Source organism: Amphiura filiformis, chromosome 1 (genome assembly GCF_039555335.1).
Source record: "Amphiura filiformis chromosome 1, Afil_fr2py, whole genome shotgun sequence".
Classification (NCBI taxonomy): Eukaryota; Metazoa; Echinodermata; class Ophiuroidea; order Amphilepidida; family Amphiuridae; genus Amphiura; species Amphiura filiformis.
This window is the reverse complement of record NC_092628.1, coordinates 67,914,400-67,933,176: the sequence shown is the minus strand read 5'-3', so window position 1 is coordinate 67,933,176 and position 18,777 is coordinate 67,914,400. Positions and strand designations below refer to the sequence as shown.

Genomic DNA, 18,777 nt, shown 5'->3' with positions numbered 1-18,777 from the left:
TTTCCTGTCACTTGCATTTAATGCCGCAACATACAGGCTTCAACTGATCTTTTCAGAGCCACCAAGGATGCAAATTGTGTAAATAATCATTTGTCTGTCCTATTGTTCAAAGCATTAGAAGAGAGTCCACCAGTGTGATAAATAAAGGTATACATTTTCAAATACGCATCTTTCCATTCATTTGAATCCAGCTCACGTCTAATTCTACCATTGTTTTTGTCACTACTTTTGATTTTCTTTTATTACTTATTTTATTTTGATAAATCAAAATTTTAAACAAATTGTTATAGACCTGTACGCTATAGAAAATAAAAGTGGGGAAGAGTTACAGCTACGTGCAGGAGAATTTCTTCTGCACTGAAAAGACCACAAAATCTCGCAAGTTCTTGGTTAACCGGTGTATCTTCGAGAACCGGTGCGAACTCCTGAGACAGCCAAGAACCCTCTAGATCTTTTTGTATTAAGTGTGTATCATAAATTATTATTTTTACTTTTAAAAATTAATAAAAGTGCTATGCCGTGGCATATTTGCCCCCTGTCAATAAAAAGAGGTAAATAATATTTTTCTGAATGGCGATGTTTATGTTGGGATGACGTTCAAAATGAATGGAAACTAAATACCAGCAAAAATATTTCCCCATTATTAGCTAATTTAATATTACCTAACACAGGCCAATAACACACACAGCTGGTTTCAAACCTGACACGACGCGACTCCGCACCTTTTTGGTTTCAAAATCAGATAGGCCTATTATAGCAGAATAACATTGATTTCTATTCGAATTGTTCCCATTGTCCATTTGTATTATAATGTCATCTTGACCGGTTAACTGGACATCCACCTGTCCATATCTTTCCTCTTTAATACATCCGTACGATGACGGAGTGTACTCTTCAGAGGTTCTTACTACTATCTGTGGTACTGGTTTTGAATAACTATGTAGTTGACGGTGGATCTCTGTCTCGTAGTCCTTTTAGTCGACATGGTCGACACCGTCGGCACTCTCCTGGAATAGAACAGGCAACTAACACGGACAAGGTAAGCCAAAATCTAGTGATCTCAAATCTGAATAGTTACACGAGCTTACACGCATAGATTCTTAAGGCAGAGACCAGTCGGGCTCCCGAACTAGGGGGTCAGTTAGCTGTCAGTTCCTCCCAATCATCATGGTATGGTAATGTCAAAAGTAGGCCTACGATAGAGCATATTCCGAATATTCAGTCCCAGAACAAAATATTCACAGTACTGACATGATCGTATTTTGGTACGGTAGATAGAGCCCTACAATAACATAGAAAGCATAAAAAGATTAAATTCATAACGGTATTTAGGTAAAATTTACAATTATATAAGGTAAAATCCACGATTTAAGGTAAAATTCATGCAAATTTAACAGTTTTTCATTGACATTCCCCAAAAGACTGCTTTGTTTTTGCACAGACCTTAAAAAGGCCTAACATCGGTAAAATAACCAAATAACACTATATAGGTCTACTTGGTATTAAAGGCACATAGGCCTATACAGGGTGTATCAAAATAAAGTATCCAGTTTGAAAAATGCCACTAGATTAAAAGGTATGATGTATTTGGTCAAAATGATATGTTGGCACTGAATCAACATCTTGTCCTCCCATAACTGTAAAATCACTGGCTTAATTGTGACCATTAAAAAGGACTCGGTGGCTATTTTTTGGAGCCGAGTTAAAATTTAGTTGCGCGAAGTCAATTGAAATCAAAGCAACATGAAAATCACATGTTTAACCACTTTCTTAATAGTATATATTTGACAATCCGAGTCTTCCACATGGCCACCAGGGCATGGCCACCATTCATCTGAACGCAGATATCAGCTCTCCTGAAGATGACATTCACACTACGTCTTATGTGCCTGCATGAGATGTCAACTTGTGCTATTATGTGTCTTGGAGTTCATCAAGGTCTGCAAGAGGGCTTCTGAAAACCTTTAATTTCAGTATAACCCCACAAGAATAAATTCAGAGGTGTAAGATCATGAGATCGTAGGGACCATAGCTATTCCGCTTGGTGCTTCAAAGCAATCACACGATTGCCAATTCTGCAATACGTTTTGCCAATTACTTAGTTAAAAGAAGGTGGTGAAACTGTGATTTTAATTGACTGCATTTTTACACGGTTCATACAAAATCCACCGGGTCCTTATTAATGTTCACACGCCAGTGATTTTACAGTTGTGTTGTGGGAGGACAAGATGTTGATTCAGTTATCAACTAAATTATTTTGACCAAATACATCATACTTTTAATCTAGTGGCATTTTTCAAACTGTAGGCCTATACTTATTTTGATACAACCTGTATAAGTGATTCGACAAATTAGAAAATCTACAAAATCATCAAAATTCAGATTTTTATTGTAACTCTGCAGGTGATATGTCAAATTGCACCCTTAGGGTGCAATTTGACATTTGAGTCAATGATGGAAGAGTCTGACAGACCGTCACTTCCAAATACGCGCAATTAATTGGAGCTTTATATTTGTGATTTGTCAGCAAATTAAAACGATTTCCCATTGAATGTTGAAAAGTAACCTATGGAAACATACATATTTTGAAAATGATTATGAGTCTATCATGAGTCTGAGTCTCAATCTCACATTAATAACAATTTGAGTTCTAAAGGAGCAATTATTTTTGTTTCACCCCGTATATTTTCCGAACCACCTGTATAGCCTACATAGGCATACAAACATTGCATTCCTTATTTCAAAAGCATTCGGAATATATACAAGATCATTCTATATTTGCTTATGATAAAGTTACGCGGATGTTTTTATGCCAACAAATGTTTGCAACACATTATTTTTCATATTAACATGCATTTTGTTCAGTAACAAACGTGTGCATGAACCCGCATGTGATTCGCGGTATTACGTATATTTTACTAAATAATACTGTGTGCATTTGTCACCATATGTTCTTAATAACTGGAGATTTAATGGTAAATATATATATATATATATAATTATACCCGCAGCCGTGTCTTCGACTTTAAATCACTAATTAGCTAAACAATTATAAACTGAATAATATAATTGTGATGACGTTTTGTTTGAATCGTTGGATCGTTTTGGAAACAATGCAAGTGTCTACAAAATTAATGTGATCATTAACATACTACACCCGGAGTCAAAAAAAAAGCGATTATATTAGCCATTGTTTTATAAGGATTCCGTTCATTGGTATATTCAAAATAATCATTACTTTTAGAAAGGTCATATACAAAAAGGCTTTCAAAAGACAAAGTAAATTTTGCATTTGATCATATCTACACGCACGTATTTGAACAAATCATCTTTGGAATTGTTCACGATGACTCGGGCGCAACTTCAAATGCAAAGTAAAGATGAGAATTCTCTTCAGTGGCGTAGATTTCTTTTTGACATGGGGATGAGGTTGGAAAAAATCTTGAAATATGGTGAATCCGGCACCTTTTGGCGACATGCAGAATAAGTTTATGATACAAATGCGTGCAAAGCGCGCGAAAAAGTTTGGCCATTTTAAAGCTAAACTGATGAAATATTGTGCAAAAGTGGAATACAATTTGGGCTTTGGGGGCTCGAAAATGGCAAAATGTGAGGTTAATTTGGTCAGAAACCCACATACAGGCGTCAACATTAGGGGATGATTGTATAGACCATCCCTCCCCGGTGTACAGGAAAAGTCTTCGAAAAGAGAAGGGAGACCAATAAGATCATACATGAAGAACAATAACTTGTTTTACAAGACAGACACAACACTTGTTATTTAATTTCAAATTTAAGGTGTTCAAAGACGCATAAATTCATGCCAAAGTTCTTATCCTCTTTTAATAGAGCATAATAATATTATGCCAGTATCCTCTTATCACTTGTGATGGACCTCAAGGAGGAGACCGCCCCTGGTAGCAATCTTGTGAGGGGCGACCGACTTGTGCGGATACAGGTAAGCGTCCTGACTCACCTTTCAGCCGGTGGGGGTGACTAGCTGACAACCAGTTTTGCCAGCTACGAACGAGTCAGGGTGGCTAGGAGAGGATTGACTCGCCCGCCTAGCTTACATTAGAGCGAAACTGTTTCATGATGGAAAGCCAAATTAGCACCAGGGTTAAAGCCCCTGCCTCTACTAACCCGCCATCTCTCCCCGTGGGCCTGCACCCAGCACGGCAGAATGACGCATCAACTCCAAACCCAATTGGAAGATTTGATGGTTTTCCTATTAATCTGGGACCAACACCAAGTCGACCCCCAAATGGAAGGGCTGATGCCGATAAACCACAGAGAAAGGAGGCACTATTAACTGTGAAAAAGCAAATTGGAATTGGGACATGGAATGTCCGAACACTTCACCAGCAGGGTAATTTAGAAATTCTTATTCATCAGCTGAAAAGCTTCAGATGGGAAATAGTAGGCATTGCAGAGACACACTGGACAGATGCAGGGGAATTTACATTTGAGGGACACAAAATCCTATGCTCTGGAAATGATACAATACATAGAGGAGGTGTAGCATTGATTTTGAATAAATCTGCCCAAAATGCTCTTCTTGGATATAATCCAATCTCCCAGAGATTGATTACAGCAAGATTCCAGACCCAGTCAGGTGCCATAACAGTAATGCAAGTTTATGCACCAAATACTGCTGATAAAGAAGAACTTGTAGACGAATTCTACAACCAGTTACAGACAGCTATGGACAACACCCCCTAAGACATTCTGATAGTTATGGGGGATCTAAATGCAAAAGTAGGCACAGACTACACACAATGGAAACAGGTAATTGGACAGCATGGATTTGGAGAAGCAAATGCCAGAGGAGAGAAACTACTCAACTTCTGTGCAGCAAACGATCTTGTTATCACCAATACCATGTTCAAACAGACCAAGAGTAGTCGTCAATGGACGTGGGAATCACCGGATCAGAAAACTCACAATAAAATTGACTACATAATGATCAACAGCAAATGGAAAACCTCCATCGACAACTCAAGAAGTTTTCCCAGTGCAGATGTTGGGTCTGACCACCAACTGGTTATAGCAAACCTACGGCTCAGATTCAAGACAAAAGCAAGACCAAATTATCCCAAACGATACGATGTTCAAAAGCTCAAAGACACTATTACTCAAAACTCCTATGAAGTTGAAATTGGAGGAAAATTCTCCCCATTGCTGGATGATGCTGACACAGATGTAGAAACTCTATGGGAAGGCATAAAAGCAGCCTTCAACGAGACATCTAAGAAGGTTCTTGGCAACAGAAAGGCCCAGCATCAAGACCCATGGATTAGTGAGGAGGTTCTCCAATTAAGCGACGAGCGAAAGCAGGTTAAGATAGAAAAATGACAGATTCCACCAAGAGAGCTCGGTATAATTTCCTCAACAGAGAAATTAAAAGGAAGACTAAAGGATGCAAAGATAAGTGGATCAAAGATCTATGTAAAAAGGTGGATAACGCACACCAAGCGGCAAAATCCAAGGAGGTTTATGCAACTATTAAGAAGATCACAAGGAAATCGAGTATCAAAATGCAAACAGTGAGGAGCAAAGATGGACAAGTCCTGACTGATTTATCTGACGTGAAAGATAGATGGAAAGAAAATTACGAGGAGCTGTATAATAATAAAAACTATGTCAATGTGGATGCAATTCAAATACCCCAGATGCCTAAGCTGGAAAATGAACCAGACATCCTAAGAGATGAAGTGACTAGTGCTGTTAAGAAGTTAACAGATGGAAAGGCACCGGGTTATGATAGTATAACAGCGGAAGAACTGAAAGCATCTGGAGAAACTGGCATAGATATTCTCTATAGACTCTGTAATCAAATTTGGAAGGAGGAAGTCTTCCCAGCTGACTGGGGTAGAGCGATTATTAATCCCATCTTTAAGAAGAAAGACAAACTTGACTGTGGCAACTACAGAGGCATAAGTCTACTGAGCCATGCAGGAAAGGTATTTGCTCTAATTCTCCAACGTAGAATCATAAAGAGGACAGAAGAAATTCTGTCAGAGTCCCAGGCAGGCTTCAGACCGGGAAGATCAACAACAGATCAACTGTTCACCCTCAGACAGATAGCAGAGAAACACCTTGAGAAGAAGAAAAGCCTATTCTGTTGTTACATCGACTTTGAAAAGGCATTCGATACAGTGTGGCAGGAAGGTCTTTGGAAAGCGATGCAGTTCTTTGGATACTCAAACAAGCACATACAACTTCTTCAAGCACTGTATAATCAGTCTACAAGTGCAGTCAGAGTGAACGGCGAACTGACAGAGTGGTTTAGAACAACGGTGGGAGTACGTCAGGGCTGTGTACTGTCCCCACAACTCTTCAACATCCTCCTGGAAATCGTAATGCTATACGCAACTAATGACACTACAATTGGCGTCAACATACAAGGTCACCTGATAAATAATCTTCGCTTTGCAGATGATATTGTGCTGATAGCCGAAAATGAAAGAGATCTGCAAACACTGACCAACAAAGTGAACCTAAACAGCTCAAATTTCGGCTTGAAGATTAACATCGCCAAGACAGAGGTACAAGTTATCAGCAAGCAACCACAGGAGCTAAACATCAACATCAATGGGGTGAAACTTCTTCAGGTAGACAAGTTCATATACCTTGGAGGTGCCATTACTCAGAGGGGAACATGCTCAGAAGATATCAGGCACAGAATTGAAAGGCGCTTGGGGCGATTCAAAGTCTCAACAAAATCTGGCATGCTAAAGACATCACTTGCTCAACAAAATCGAACTCTACAAAGTACTTGTCCTGTCCATCCTTATGTATGGCTCAGAAACATGGACACTGAAAAGATAGACGAAAATAGGCTGCTGACTTTTGAGATGATCTGCCTCAGGAAAATCATGGGTGTCACCAGACTAGACAAAATCAGGAACACCGTCATCAGAGAAAGCCTAGGTCTGAAGGAGACGATAATTGACAGAGTGACCACAAAAAGACTGAAATACTTTGGCCATGTCAACCGGATGCAACCATCAAGATACCCAAACATTCTCCTGACCTCCAATATCCATGGTGACAGACCACGTGGAAGACCAGCCAAGAAATGGACAGATTGTGTAAAGGCAGACTGTGCTACTAGAAACCTGAGCTCCCTGGCTGAAGCTACCAGTCTATCACGTGATCGGAGGATCTGGCAAGCCATCCTGAAACAGAAGCCATCACACATTCCCAAAATGGTGTGGACGGCTTAGGTCAAGGTCAATAATATAGGCCTATTCTGATATTGTAGGCCTATTTTAACAAATTGTTCACTCTTCCAAATTTCTAGATTGAAAAACAATGAACAAAATTGGTATTTTCTTATTACAGGTTGATGTGAAAAAGCCTGTCTGTTTGGAACCATCGTGCGTGATATCCAGTGCCCGCATACTCCAGACACTCGATACTTCGGTGCACCCATGTGATGACTTCTATCAATTTTCTTGCGGTGGTTGGTTGAAGGATCATGAAATTCCTGGTGGTAGATCCGCATATGGCCGATTCGAAGAAGTTCGAAAACAAAATAACAGGATAGTTAAGGAAGTGAGTGCGGTGGTGAAAAACTTACTGTTATGCTAGAACATTTCTAAAAAAACTTCATGGGTCTTTCGGTACAAGCAAGGTTTTTTGTAAACAATGTGAACAAAGGCAGGTCTTACCGTAAAATGGGGTAACTTTGGGCACTTTTCAGAGTTTTTAAACCACTGCTTCCAAACAAAACCAATTATATTTCTAATTATCTCTTTTTCATGACATTAGGGTTCCCTTCTACACCTTGAAATTGAAAAAGATTTTTAAATAATTTTGCAAGGGTGCCCTAGGGGTTAAAAATAGCCTGACAAAGTTACCCCGCATTTGGGGAACATTGGTCAGAGTATTACATTCCATGAAGAAAAAAAAATCAAAAAAATTGATCTTCGCTGTATATGGGCAAGTTGTTGCTTTTTATGACATTTGACCCCTTGTAAAATTAATCAGCACACATCCTTGATCACAAATATCGATTTTTATTATTTCTGAAAAAATGTAAAAAAATGCTCATTTTTGGTCAAAAATCCTGATTGTTTCGCAAATTTCAAGGAAATTGGACATGAGCGACTATTATTTCTTCCAAATATATTTCTTAACAAATTGACACCAAATATGACTAAAAAAACAATATTGCTGTACGAAAATATGACCATTTAAAAAAAAAATTTGACCAACCAAAGTTACTCCGCTGACCGAAGTTACATTTTACGGCGCGTCTTTTGGTGAAAATATCCTTTAAAAAACATATTAAGCCCTTGAGACAAAAATATAAACAGTGTAATAGCAAATTTGCGGATGAATGTTTGGTAATGGGGCGTTTTGTTGAAAGCAGTGTAATAAAGTAATTATATTATAGGCCATTTATATTATCTTCTTTTCCCATTAACTGTTGATAAATGCATCGTCCTGCTTTGATTGATTCCATCAGCGGTTAGAGAGTGAAAGTGACATTTTCAATGGGAGTATCAGCGAGGGGGTAAGGAAAGCCAAAGATTTCTACAATGCTTGTATGAATAAGACTTACATCGAAGCAGCAGGAGGACAACCCCTCGAAGAAGTAAGTCCATTATCTGTATGTGTAATACACATTGTGTATGTCTGTTGCATAACGCCTATTCCTCTTCCAATGTCGGGGTGTATAAAGGGTATGGGGTGCATGGGGTGGGTGTGTGGTGTGTAGGTAGAGTTAGTCGGGGTGTGCGGGTGTGGGGTGCAGGGGTGTGTGTGCCGTGTGTGGGGTGTGTGTGGGGGGGGAGGGGTTATTGTAATTTTACATGGCATGGTCCCACCGCCTGATCTTTCTGTGCTTGAATTTTATGTAACAGGTTATAGAAGCGCTTGGTGGCTGGAGTCTTCTGCGTAATGAGCGGTCAGCAATGCGAAATCACCCCAAAAATGTAATCCAGGAATCTGCTCCCGGTGGCTTCATCCAGCGAGTTACTGCTTATAACATAAAGCGAGTTGCTGATGTTGACGATCTCATCAGGAAGCAAGTTGATAGTGACGATGCTGATAAAAGCCACTGGCTGGGTGTCCTGGTTTTATCACATGTATTGGCACTGGATCCTTTGTTTGGAATGTGGGTAACTGTCGATGATAAGGATTCAGACACACATATTATTGCGGTATGTGTATACAAAATTTGACATAATATAAAAAATATGCTTAATTTTTTTTAAATTGGTTAATTCAGTGATTTGCTCACCGGACGATCGTACAAATCATCAAAATTCAGATTTTGGTACCTTTGTCATTGTCATAGATGTGCTAACATAGCCTGCGAGTGGTTCAGCCGAAAGCCGTGTATTTAAGACAAAATAAGAAATTTTACATGAATCTGTAATTTAGATACTGACAGTATCTAAATTAGCTATTTGTATTTGAATGGGGCTTCAACTTCGTTAGTACTGCTGTTTTCTTCACTTTTTTGCCAAATTTGTCATTTCAAAAATACCAAATGACAATTTGAATGACTTATCCTTCACTTTAAAGCAATTTATAAACAATTTTATTTTTTTTACACTTGCATTGGGATCACTGAATGGGCCTTTAATTTAAATACCCAGAATAGTAATCACACGGTTTAATGTGGTCTAAATCAACTGGCTGAACACTTTGTCACAAAGAAAGCTACATGAGCTCGTCCACCCCACACCCATGCAACCCCCCGGTGTCTAATTTTTCTTTCTTATCAATCATTTCAGTTTTCTCAATCTGGTCTACAACTTATGTCTACTGACTTGTACAATGACACGGTAAGTTCCTTGTAAAACCTATACTTGTATCAAAATGATAGTAATGAAAGTGGCAAATATAATCACGAAGTTTATCAATCTGTTGGAGATTGCTGCTACAACCAGGTGACTTATCAATACCTTGTAGAAAATGTATTATGTCAATTAGTTAATCAATCCTATATAATTAGCTTGTATGCTAGGAATCTTATCAACGCATCAATCTCCAGTAGATCGCTTATATAGGCCTACCAGGTAGTTTATCAATACCTTAATCTACAGTAGATACCACGTATAATACCATGTAGATAGAATACATCAATCTATAATATATAACTCATATTTACCAGGTACCCAGCGAACACAAAACGTGTTAAGAAAAAGTTTAAATGTCAGGTTATATAAAGGGAATAAAACGTTTTAATAACATTCAAAAAACATTTTTTACAAACTTGATTCAAAATATTCTAACATAATGTTATTTACGTGTTGACAAACTACTTTGCACAAAATAATGTTTACCTCAAAATATTTTTACAAAATGTTTTTACAACATTGTTTTACAGTACTTTTTCATATAAAATGTTTTGAACACGTTTTTATGACCTTATTATTATAATGCAATATTTAAATATTATTAAAACGTTTTGAATAAACCCAAATGCGGTTATACCTCGTTTATAACGTGTTAAAGAACAATTTTATGTTTGCTGGGTAGTATACCAATATCTAACTCTATAGTGGATAGCTTATATATACCTATAGACTATGCCATAGTCGAATTTTGATAAATAAAAATATGTTATTATTAATCATGATGAACGCATCCTGTTGGAACTCGAAATTATACTGATGTGTATTATAATTAATAGTAATGGTCTTAAAGAGTTTATATTATTAGTGACAGTAAAAGTAAAGTATACTTATGTTATTGAATGCAACATATCTTGCATAATCGCTCACTTTAATACTGAAAAATTCTGATTTTAGAATCTACCAGTTTATTTGCGAAAGCCCGAGTAAAAAATGAAGCTAACAAACAGAGGGAGTACGGTGACTGAAAAGATCGGATGTGAAAATCTATCAATTGCACACAAATTAATACAAATCAGAGTTTTATGCTTATATGTAAATATGGGCAAGTGGACTACGGAGAAGTCTAATATATACCAAGTAGTTTATCAATACTCTAATCTACAGTAGATAGCTTGTATATAGCAGGTAGTTTATCAATACTCCAATCTATAGTAGATATCTTATACATATCAGGTAGTTTAACAATACTCCAATCTATACAGTAGATAACTTATATAAACCAAATAAGATAGTTTATCAATACCTCAATCTACAGTAGATAGCCTATATATTCCACCAGGTAGTTTATCAATACTCCAATCTACAGTAGATAGCTTACATATACCAGGTAAGGTAGTTTATCAATACTCCAATCTATAGTAAATATCGTATATATATCCGGCAAGGTAGTTTATCAATACATCAATCTACAGTAGATGGCCTATATATTCTATCAGGTAGTTTATCAATACCTCAATCTACAGTAGATAGCTTATATCAGGTAGTTTATCAATACTCCAATCTACAGTAGATAACTTATATAAACCAGGTAAGGTAGTTTATCAATACATCAATCTACAGTAGATAGCCTATATATCCTACAAGGTAGTTTATCAATACCTCAATCTACAGTAGATAGCTTATGTGTACCAGGTAGTTTATCAATACTCCAATCTACAGTAGATAGCTTATATATAACAGGTCGTTTATCAATACCTCAATCTACAGTAAATAGCTTATATATACCAGGTAAGGTAGTTTATCAATACATCAATCAACAGTAGAAACCTTATATATTAGGTAGTTTATCAATACATCAATCAACAGTAGATAGCCTATATATTCCATCAGGTAGTTTATCAATACCTCAATCTACAGTAAGCTTATATCAGGTAGTTTACCAATACTCCAATCTACAGTAGATAGCTTATATATACCAGGTAGTTTATCATTACTCAAATCTACAGTAGATAGATTATTTATACCAGGTCGTTTATCAATACTCCAATCTACAGTAGATATCTTATATATATCAGGTAGTTTATCAATACTCCAATCTACAGTAGATAGCTTATATATACCAGGTAGTTTATCATTACTCCAATCTACAGTAGATAGCTTATTTATACCAGGTCGTTTATCAATACTCCAATCTACAGTAGATATCTTATATATATCAGGTAGTTTATCAATACTCCAATCTACAGTAGATAGCTTATATATCAGGTAGGCCTAGTTTATCAATACTCCAATCTACAGTAGATATCTAATATATACCAGGTAAGGTAGTTTATCAATACATTAATCTACAGTAGATAGTTTATATATACCAGGTCATGAGGTAGTTTATCAATATCTCAATCTATAATAGATAGCTTATATAGCAGGTAGTTTATCAATACCCATATCTGCAATAGATATATTCCATCAGGTAGTTTATTAATACCTCAATCTACAGTAGATAGCTTATATATCAGGTAGTTTATCAATACTCCAATCTACAGTAGATAACTTATATATACCAGGTAAGGTAGTTTATCAATACCTCAATCTACAGTAGATGGCCTATATATTCCATCAGGTAGTTTATCAATACCTCAATCTACAGTAGATAGCTTATATATACCAGGTAAGGTAGTTTATCAATACTCCAATCTACAGTAGATAACTTATATATACCAGGTAAGGTAGTTTATCAATACCTCAATCTACAGTAGATGGCCTATATATTCCATCAGGTAGTTTATCAATACCTCAATCTACAGTAGATAGCTTGTATAGTTTATCAATACCCCTATCTACAGTAGATAGCTTATATATACCAGGTAAGGTAGTTTATCAATACTCCAATCTATAGTAGATATCTTATATATATCGGGCAAGGTAGTTTATCAATACATCAATCTACAATAGATAGCCTATATATTCCATCAGGTAGTTTATCAATACCTCAATCTACAGCAGATAGCTTCTATATCAGGAAGTTTATCAATACCCCTATCTACAGTAGATAGCTTATATATACCAGGTAAGGTAGTTTATCAATACTCCAATCTATAGTAGATATCTTATATATATCGGGCAAGGTAGTTTATCAATACCTCAATCTACAGTAGATAGCCTATATATTCCATCAGGTAGTTTATCAATACCTCAATCTACAGTAGATAGTTTGTATATCAGGTAGTTTAACAATACTCCAATCTACAGTAGATAACTTATATATACCAGGTAAGGTAGTTTATCAATACCTCAATCTACAGTAGATAGCTTATATATAGCAGGTAGTTTATCAATACTCCAATCTATAGTAGATATCTTATACATATCAGGTAGTTTAACAATACTCCAATCTATACAGTAGATAACTTATATAAACCAAATAAGATAGTTTATCAATACCTCAATCTACAGTAGATAGCCTATATATTCCACCAGGTAGTTTATCAATACTCCAATCTACAGTAGATAGCTTACATATACCAGGTAAGGTAGTTTATCAATACTCCAATCTATAGTAAATATCGTATATATATCCGGCAAGGTAGTTTATCAATACATCAATCTACAGTAGATAGCTTATGTGTACCAGGTACTTTATCAATACTCCAATCTACAGTAAACACCTTATATATATAACAGGTCGTTTATCAATACCTCAATCTACAGTAAATAGCTTATATATACCAGGTAAGGTAGTTTATCAATACATCAATCAACAGTAGAAACCTTATATATTAGGTAGTTTATCAATACATCAATCAACAGTAGATAGCCTATATATTCCATCAGGTAGTTTATCAATACCTCAATCTACAGTAAGCTTATATCAGGTAGTTTACCAATACTCCAATCTACAGTAGATAGCTTATATATACCAGGTAGTTTATCATTACTCAAATCTACAGTAGATAGCTTATTTATACCAGGTCGTTTATCAATACTCCAATCTACAGTAGATATCTTATATATATCAGGTAGTTTATCAATACTCCAATCTACAGTAGATAGCTTATATATACCAGGTAGTTTATCATTACTCCAATCTACAGTAGATAGCTTATTTATACCAGGTCGTTTATCAATACTCCAATCTACAGTAGATATCTTATATATATCAGGTAGTTTATCAATACTCCAATCTACAGTAGATAGCTTATATATCAGGTAGGCCTAGTTTATCAATACTCCAATCTACAGTAGATATCTAATATATACCAGGTAAGGTAGTTTATCAATACATTAATCTACAGTAGATAGTTTATATATACCAGGTCATGAGGTAGTTTATCAATATCTCAATCTATAATAGATAGCTTATATAGCAGGTAGTTTATCAATACCCATATCTGCAATAGATATATTCCATCAGGTAGTTTATTAATACCTCAATCTACAGTAGATAGCTTATATATCAGGTAGTTTATCAATACTCCAATCTACAGTAGATAACTTATATATACCAGGTAAGGTAGTTTATCAATACCTCAATCTACAGTAGATGGCCTATATATTCCATCAGGTAGTTTATCAATACCTCAATCTACAGTAGATAGCTTGTATACCAGGTAGTTTATCAATACCCCTATCTACAGTAGATAGCCTATATATTCCACCAGGTAGTTTATCAATACTCCAATCTACAGTAGATAGCTTACATATACCAGGTAAGGTAGTTTATCAATACTCCAATCTATAGTAAATATCGTATATATATCCGGCAAGGTAGTTTATCAATACATCAATCTACAGTAGATAGCTTATGTGTACCAGGTACTTTATCAATACTCCAATCTACAGTAGACACCTTATATATATAACAGGTCGTTTATCAATACCTCAATCTACAGTAAATAGCTTATATATACCAGGTAAGGTAGTTTATCAATACATCAATCAACAGTAGAAACCTTATATATTAGGTAGTTTATCAATACATCAATCAACAGTAGATAGCCTATATATTCCATCAGGTAGTTTATCAATACCTCAATCTACAGTAAGCTTATATCAGGTAGTTTACCAATACTCCAATCTACAGTAGATAGCTTATATATACCAGGTAGTTTATCATTACTCAAATCTACAGTAGATAGCTTATTTATACCAGGTCGTTTATCAATACTCCAATCTACAGTAGATATCTTATATATATCAGGTAGTTTATCAATACTCCAATCTACAGTAGATAGCTTATATATACCAGGTAGTTTATCATTACTCCAATCTACAGTAGATAGCTTATTTATACCAGGTCGTTTATCAATACTCCAATCTACAGTAGATATCTTATATATATCAGGTAGTTTATCAATACTCCAATCTACAGTAGATAGCTTATATATCAGGTAGGCCTAGTTTATCAATACTCCAATCTACAGTAGATATCTAATATATACCAGGTAAGGTAGTTTATCAATACATTAATCTACAGTAGATAGTTTATATATACCAGGTCATGAGGTAGTTTATCAATATCTCAATCTATAATAGATAGCTTATATAGCAGGTAGTTTATCAATACCCATATCTGCAATAGATATATTCCATCAGGTAGTTTATTAATACCTCAATCTACAGTAGATAGCTTATATATCAGGTAGTTTATCAATACTCCAATCTACAGTAGATAACTTATATATACCAGGTAAGGTAGTTTATCAATACCTCAATCTACAGTAGATGGCCTATATATTCCATCAGGTAGTTTATCAATACCTCAATCTACAGTAGATAGCTTGTATACCAGGTAGTTTATCAATACCCCTATCTACAGTAGATAGCTTATATATACCAGGTAAGGTAGTTTATAAATACTCCAATCTACAGTAGATAACTTATATATACCAGGTAAGGTAGTTTATCAATACCTCAATCTACAGTAGATGGCCTATATATTCCATCAGGTAGTTTATCAATACCTCAATCTACAGTAGATAGCTTGTATAGTTTATCAATACCCCTATCTACAGTAGATAGCTTATATATACCAGGTAAGGTAGTTTATCAATACTCCAATCTATAGTAGATATCTTATATATATCGGGCAAGGTAGTTTATCAATACATCAATCTACAATAGATAGCCTATATATTCCATCAGGTAGTTTATCAATACCTCAATCTACAGCAGATAGCTTCTATATCAGGAAGTTTATCAATACACCTATCTACAGTAGATAGCTTATATATACCAGGTAAGGTAGTTTATCAATACTCCAATCTATAGTAGAAATCTTATATATATCGGGCAAGGTAGTTTATCAATACCTCAATCTACAGTAGATAGCCTATATATTCCATCAGGTAGTTTATCAATACTCCAATCTATAGTAAATATCTTATACATATCAGGTAGTTTAACAATACTCCAATCTATACAGTAGATAACTTATATAAACCAAATAAGATAGTTTATCAATACCTCAATCTACAGTAGATAGCCTATATATTCCACCAGGTAGTTTATCAATACTCCAATCTACAGTAGATAGCCTTACATATACCAGGTAAGGTAGTTTATCAATACTCCAATCTATAGTAAATATCGTATATATATCCGGCAAGGTAGTTTATCAATACATCAATCTACAGTAGATAGCTTATGTGTACCAGGTACTTTATCAATACTCCAATCTACAGTAGACAGCTTATATATATAACAGGTCGTTTATCAATACCTCAATCTACAGTAAATAGCTTATATATACCAGGTAAGGTAGTTTATCAATACATCAATCAACAGTAGAAACCTTATATATTAGGTAGTTTATCAATACATCAATCAACAGTAGATAGCCTATATATTCCATCAGGTAGTTAATCAATACCTCAATCTACAGTAAGCTTATGTCAGGTAGTTTACCAATACTCCAATCTACAGTAGATAGCTTATATATACCAGGTAGTTTATCATTACTCCAATCTACAGTAGATAGCTTATTTATACCAGGTCGTTTATCAATACTCCAATCTACAGTAGATATCTTATATATATCAGGTAGTTTATCAATACTCCAATCTACAGTAGATAGCTTATATATACCAGGTAGTTTATCATTACTGCAATCTACAGTAGATAGCTTATTTATACCAGGTCGTTTATCAATACTCCAATTTACAGTAGATATCTTATATATATCAGGTAGTTTATCAATACTCCAATCTACAGTAGATAGCTTATATATCAGGTAGGCCTAGTTTATCAATACTCCAATCTACAGTAGATATCTAATATATACCAGGTAAGGTAGTTTATCAATACATTAATCTACAGTAGATAGTTTATATATACCAGGTCATGAGGTAGTTTATCAATATCTCAATCTACAATAGATAGCTTATATAGCAGGTAGTTTATCAATACCCATATCTGCAATAGATATATTCCATCAGGTAGTTTATTAATACCTCAATCTACAGTAGATGGCTTATATATCAGGTTGCTTATCAATACTCCAATCTACAGTAGATAACTTATATATACCAGGTAAGGTTGTTTATTAATACCTCAATCTACAGTAGATGGCCTATATATTCCATCAGGTAGTTTATCAATACCTCAATCTACAGTAGATAGCTTGTATACCAGGTAGTTTATCAATACCCCTATCTACAGTAGATAGCTTATATATACCAGGTAAGGTAGTTTATCAATACTCCAATCTACAGTAGATAACTTATATATACCAGGTAAGGTAGTTTATCAATACCTCAATCTACAGTAGATGGCCTATATATTCCATCAGGTAGTTTATCAATACCTCAATCTACAGTAGATAGCTTGTATACCAGGTAGTTTATCAATACCCCTATCTACAGTAGATAGCTTATATATACCAGGTAAGGTAGTTTATCAATACTCCAATCTATAGTAGATATCTTATATATATCGGGCAAGGTAGTTTATCAATACATCAATCTACAATAGATAGCCTATATATTCCATCAGGTAGTTTATCAATACCTCAATCTACAGCAGATAGCTTCTATATCAGGAAGTTTATCAATACCCCTATCTACAGTAGATAGCTTATATATACCAGGTAAGGTAGTTTATCAATACTCCAATCTATAGTAGATATCTTATATATATCGGGCAAGGTAGTTTATCAATACCTCAATCTACAGTAGATAGCCTATATATTCCATCAGGTAGTTTATCAATACCTTAATCTACAGTAGATAGCCTGTATATCAGGTAGTTTAACAATACTGCAATATACAGTAGATAACTTATATATACCAGGTAAGGTAGTTTATCAATACCTCAATCTACAGTAGATAGCTTATATATAGCAGGTAGTTTATCAATACTCCAATCTATAGTAGATATCTTATACATATCAGGTAGTTTAACAATACTCCAATCTATACAGTAGATAACTTATATAAACCAAATAAGATAGTTTATCAATACCTCAATCTACAGTAGATAGCCTATATATTCCACCAGGTAGTTTATCAATACTCCAATCTACAGTAGATAGCTTACATATACCAGGTAAGGTAGTTTATCAATACTCCAATCTATAGTAAATATCGTATATATATCCGGCAAGGTAGTTTATCAATACATCAATCAACAGCAGATGGCCTATATATTATATCAGGTAGTTTATCAATACCTCAATCTACAGTAGATAGCTTATATATCAGGTAGTTTATCAATACTCCAATCTACAGTAGATAACTTATATAAACCAGGTAAGGTAGTTTATCAATACATCAATCTACAGTAGATAGCCTATATATCCTACAAGGTAGTTTATCAATACCTCAATCTACAGTAGATAGCTTATGTGTACCAGGTAGTTTATCAATACTCCAATCTACAGTAGATAGCTTATATATAACGGGTCGTTTATCAATACCTCAATCTACAGTAAATAGCTTATATATACCAGGTAAGGTAGTTTATC

General features: G+C 35.1%; 1 protein-coding gene across 1 annotated transcript in view; it reads left to right on the top strand.

Moving 5' to 3' along the window:
* Positions 1-674: 674 nt before the first annotated feature.
* LOC140151724 (endothelin-converting enzyme homolog) overlaps positions 675-18,777 on the top strand; it is a 38,793-nt gene continuing 20,690 nt past the window's right edge. The window contains exons 1-5 of the mRNA XM_072174065.1: positions 675-1,039; positions 7,348-7,560; positions 8,477-8,605; positions 8,874-9,173; positions 9,753-9,803. Of these exons, the coding sequence (XP_072030166.1) occupies positions 878-1,039; positions 7,348-7,560; positions 8,477-8,605; positions 8,874-9,173; positions 9,753-9,803 (855 nt within the window). The 5' untranslated portion in view covers positions 675-877. The remainder of the gene's footprint in view (positions 1,040-7,347; positions 7,561-8,476; positions 8,606-8,873; positions 9,174-9,752; positions 9,804-18,777) is intronic.